This window comes from Tribolium castaneum, chromosome 6 (genome assembly GCF_031307605.1).
Source record: "Tribolium castaneum strain GA2 chromosome 6, icTriCast1.1, whole genome shotgun sequence".
NCBI lineage: Eukaryota > Metazoa > Arthropoda > Insecta > Coleoptera > Tenebrionidae > Tribolium > Tribolium castaneum.
Genome location: NC_087399.1, coordinates 13103447 through 13108681, shown reverse-complemented (window position 1 = coordinate 13108681; position 5235 = coordinate 13103447). Strand labels below are relative to the sequence as shown.

The window sequence follows — 5235 nt, the reverse complement described above, 5'->3', positions numbered from 1 at the left end:
CTGCTTCTATTTAAAGTGATACATAATTAGCTCTTTTGTGACAGAATACGACGTTTTCTGTCTGTTTAATATAAGTTTTTAATAATAATAATAACATTAATAATTTTTTTTAATAATAATAATAACATTAATAATAATAATAATAATACCCGTGAGGCTACCCGGGCTGCTCGTCAGAAAAAAAATAGGACCTCGGGCATTCTCCTCCCTGTCGTAAGAGGCGACTAATGGAAACCCTCCATGGAGTGTCTTACCCAGAATGGGCGACTCCATGGAATCTGTCTACTTCTGTCTCAGAATGAGTGGAAGTAGACAACTAAAAATCCAGGAGCGTCTGTACCCAGAATGGGCGGCTCTCTGGTCAGCGTCTGATCCCAGAATGGGCGGCTGTCAAATAGATGCGAATTATGACATGTCCACGGAACTGTCGGAGGTGAAGTGGAACCACATGTTATAAGGAACACAACCTTGCCGGTCCCTGCATTGGGACACCACCAAACACCAAAAAAGCAAAATGGATAAAAGTTCGCATGATGATAATCCATACGGCGTGACGGCGAGTGTGGCTGCTCCCGTTCGGACACGTCGTGATGTTCAGTCACACACTGGAAACAGTAGAGCGAGTGGTACTCTCCAGTGTTCACGGCCCACAAGATCGAATCGAAACATAACATCTACTTCTGTCAATGAGTCAAGCACATCCTCGGATGAGTCGAGCACATTCTCAGAATCCCCAAAGAGACTGGCCCTCCCCAATAGGAGAGCCCCTTCTTTAGGAAACGTAAGACGACGCAAGAAATGGAGTAGTGACGATAATAGTGACCTTCTAAGAGCGTACCTCCGAGCAACAAAATGTGACACGTGTAAATTCGGATTCAGGAAACGTATGCTGATTGAATGGAGATTGATGAGACCAGAAAGTGTACTAACTGAAAACCAACTGGCAACACAACTGACATCAATCAAAAGAAATAACTTAGTACCAGATATCATAACACAAACCATCAGAACTGAGGAAATGGGAAGAATGAGAAGAGAAACCGATAATTCCAACACTATTGAAACAAACAATGATTCAGAAAATGCTGAGATAAATGTCGAGAATGAACAACCACAGATAGAAAGAGAAGAACAAATAGAAACTACAAGAATAGACCAAGAAGTAGAAACTGAAAGAACAGAATTAATAAATGAAGATAAAATCCGAATTATTAACCATTTTGAAGTCTTGAAACTCTCCTATCAAGACACAGAAGCTAATCACAGACCCAGCTTGAGAAAAATGAAACCAAACAAGAAAGTACATACACTTCTTCAATACTTAAACAACTATATTCGTGAGAGTACCACTGACGCTGACGTTCCGAACATCGAAGCAGTGCAGACAATCGTCTATTGTGTAGCAAGAGCAGTCACAGAAGAAGTAGTACCAGAGCAACCAGGAGAGAGAACGATAAACACACCCTCTGAAGTGAAAGTACCAAAATGGAAAGAAAGAATTGAGAAGAAAATTAACGGAATACGGAGCACACTCAACAAGATAAACGACTGGAAAAAGAACAAAGGTGGACGAAAACTGAGAAAGGAAGTAAAATCAATTATGAAGAGTATGAACCTAAAGATGAATGACGAACATCTTGACAGAAATTTAGCAGTAAAAATAGATGAGATGAAACAGAAAATAGCAGTATTTGGAACGAAGTTACGAAGATACAACTTAAGTCACAAAAGAAAAACACAGAACAAACTCTTCTCAAAAAATGAAAAAACATTCTATGCATCTCTAGACAACACAACAACAATACCCAGTACATCGAACACAGTACCCATTGGAGAGCTTGAAGAGTTCTGGCGAAACATCTGGAAAAACAAAGGGGACCATAAAAAAGAAGCACCATGGATTGTAGAGGAAAAACAAAGAATGAATGAAACATCTGGAATGGAATCATGCAACATCACAATAACTGATGTACATGAAGTTGTCCGGAAACTACACAATTGGAAGGCACCCGGCCCTGACAAAATCCAGAACTTCTGGTGGAAAAACTTAACGGCAGTACACTCACACCTAGTACGACACATAAACAACATCATTGAATACCCAGAAGAAACACCACAATTCATCACACTAGGGATAACATATATGAAAGCAAAAAGCGAAGATCTTTCTAAACCTCAAAACTACAGACCCATAACTTGTTTGAACACTCTATACAAAATCATAACATCACTACTCGCAAACAAGATCAACAACCATGTAGAAGAGATTCAAATTCTAACAGAAGAACAAAAGGGCTGTAGACGGAAGACCCAGGGGTGCAAAGAGCAATTGATTATAGATGGCATAATCGCCAATGAAGCAAAGAAAAGACATAGAAATGTAAGTGTAGCCTGGCTTGACTACCAAAAAGCCTTCGACTCTGTGCCTCATTCATACTTAATCGACGTACTTAACATCTACAAAGTCAATGGCAAAATTGTTAACTTTTTCCAACATTGCATGAAGTCATGGCGAACACAACTCTTAGTTAATAATGACCGAAAAACAACCGTAAAAACCAACCCAATTCCGATTGAAAGTGGCATCTTCCAAGGAGACTCCTTGAGCCCTATCTGGTTCATAATCTGCCTAAATCCACTCTCAAGACTGCTTCAATCCTCTAACCTTGGCTACAAACTAAAAGGCTCATCAACACAACGACTCAGCCACCTCTTGTACGTCGACGATGCTAAGTTATATGCAGAAAATGAACAAGATCTAGGAAAACTGCTCACCATCACAAAAACATTCAGTGAGAACATCCGTACGAAATTTGGATATGACAAGTGTGCCAAGATCATCTACAAGAAAGGGAAGAAAACGACCAGCCAGAACATTGAACACCTCAACATCAAGAAATTGGACGACACTGAAAAGTACAAATACTTAGGACTGGACCAACATCTAATACGAGACACAAAAGAACTGAAAGATAAAACAGAGAAGAAACTACATACAAGAATAAACAAGATCCTAAACACAAGTCTGAATGGAAAAAACAAAATGAAAGCCGTAAACACCTGGGCAATACCAACAATAACCTACACATTTGGGGTAATACAGTGGTCGCAAACAGATCTAGAGAGAATCGATAGAAAAATCAGAACCGATATGACAGCAAACCGAATCCATCACACAAATGCGTCAGTCATCAGACTCTACCTACCACGACGATCCGGAGAAAGAGGACTCTTGAACTTGGAACACCTCTGGAAGAAACAAATCATCAACCTGCGGAAATATTTCAAGGAAAAACAAACTCCACTACTCAAAGTCATCTGCGAAATAAATTCCTACTCACCACTGAAACTGAAGAACAATGATGAACCAACCCAAGCCCCAACAATAAGAGAAAAGAGAGAAGAATGGCAAGGAAAAGTACTACATGGCAAATACCCAAAGGCATTGAACTCAGGCCACCAAACAGAATCAACAAGCTGGCTCACCTCTGGAAGTCTATATGGAGAAACAGAAGGCTTTATGTGTGTTATCCAAGATGGTGTCATTAGTACAAAAAACTACAAAAAATGTATCCTGAAAGAAGACATTGACGACCATTGCAGAATGTGCAAAACTGCACCTGAAACTATTCAGCACATAACATCAGGCTGCCCCACGATAGCACACACAGAGTACCTGAAACGCCATAACCTCACTGCTGGAATCCTTCATCAGAAAATCGTAACTAAACTGAAACTGCAAGAATCTGAAGACCCATATTACACATATGTGCTACAACCAGTCATTGAAACAGACAGCTGGAAAGTGTACTGGGACATCACGATTCGAACGGACAAGACAGTAGCGGCCAACAGACCTGACATCGTACTCCATGACAAACAGAGGAAAGAAGCCTTCTTCATAGACATTGCCCACCCAAATGATAATAACCTGGAAAAAACGGAAAGAGAGAAAATAACAAAGTATTTTGAACTCAGTCAAGAATATAAAGCTATATACAAACTAAACAAAGTGACAGTCCTCTCCAATATCATAACATCAACAGGACTAATAAGCAAAAACATGGAAACCTACTTCAGTAAGATACACCTTGACAACAAACCCATGATCCGGCTAATGCAGAAGTCTGTCATCCTTGAAACCTGTAGAATAGTCCGGAAGTTCCTGAACATTCAAGAATAAATCATACATGCATACCTGAATATGACTTTGCACGTGAAACAAATCCCTTCTAAAGTGATTGGTTTTATACCCCACGACATGAAGATAACCACTTGAGCAACCCGACAACGCTCAGTGAGAAGCCCCAAATATAATAATAATAATAATAATAATAATAATAATAATAATAATAATAATAATAATAATAATAATAATAATAATAATAATAATAATAATAGTAATAATAACAATAATAATAATAATAATAATAATAATAATAATAATAATAATAGTAATAGTAACAAATGTAATAATAATAATAATACTTTTAATAAGGAAACATGAAGCTTATTTTGTGTGTTACATGAGCGTTTTCTCATTTCGATGCAAGAGATCATCTGTGATCTGTGTTTTTAGGCAAGAAATTGTCTAAAATTAATAACTCATTTTAAAATTGGTATAAAAACATTTACTATACAAAAGTTATAATCGGTTTTTAATAATAATAATATTAATAATAATAATAATAATAGTAGTAATAAAAGTAAGCTTAGTTTTCTAAGCAAAAATGAAGCTTGTTTTGTGTTATATGAGCGTTTTCTCATTTCTATGCAAGAGATCATCTGTGATAATAAAACACTGATATAACACAAAATAAGCTTCATTTTTGCTTAGAAAAACTAAATCTTGATTTTGAAGGAAATTCATTATTAAAAGTTTTATTATTATTATTATTATTATTATTAATATTATTATTATTATTATTATTATTACAATTATTATTATTATTATTATTATTATTATTATTATTATTATTATTATTATTATTGTTATTATTATTACTATTTTTATTATTATTAAAAACCGATTATAACTTTTGTATAATAAATGTTTTTATACCAGTTTTAAGATGAGTGATTAATTTTAGACAATTTCTTGCCTAAAATCTATAAAATGGCTTACATTGTCTAAAAACACAGATCACAGATGATCTCTTGCATAGAAATGAGAAAACGCTTGTAAATCACAAAATAAGCTTCATTTTTGCTTAGAAAATCTAAGCCTTGATTTAG

General features: G+C 36.0%; 1 protein-coding gene across 1 annotated transcript; it reads left to right on the top strand.

Annotated features, from left to right (window-relative positions):
- Window positions 1-514: 514 nt before the first annotated feature.
- LOC135266526 (uncharacterized) lies at window positions 515-4183 on the top strand. The gene has a single exon (XM_064357478.1). It carries the CDS (start codon window positions 515-517, stop codon window positions 4181-4183), a length of 3669 nt encoding a protein of 1222 aa, XP_064213548.1.
- Window positions 4184-5235: the final 1052 nt, after the last annotated feature.

Coding starts and splice junctions, on each gene's coding strand:
- LOC135266526 (XM_064357478.1), top strand. CDS start 515: ATGGATAAAAGTTCGCATGATGATAATCCATACGGCGTGACGGCGAGT.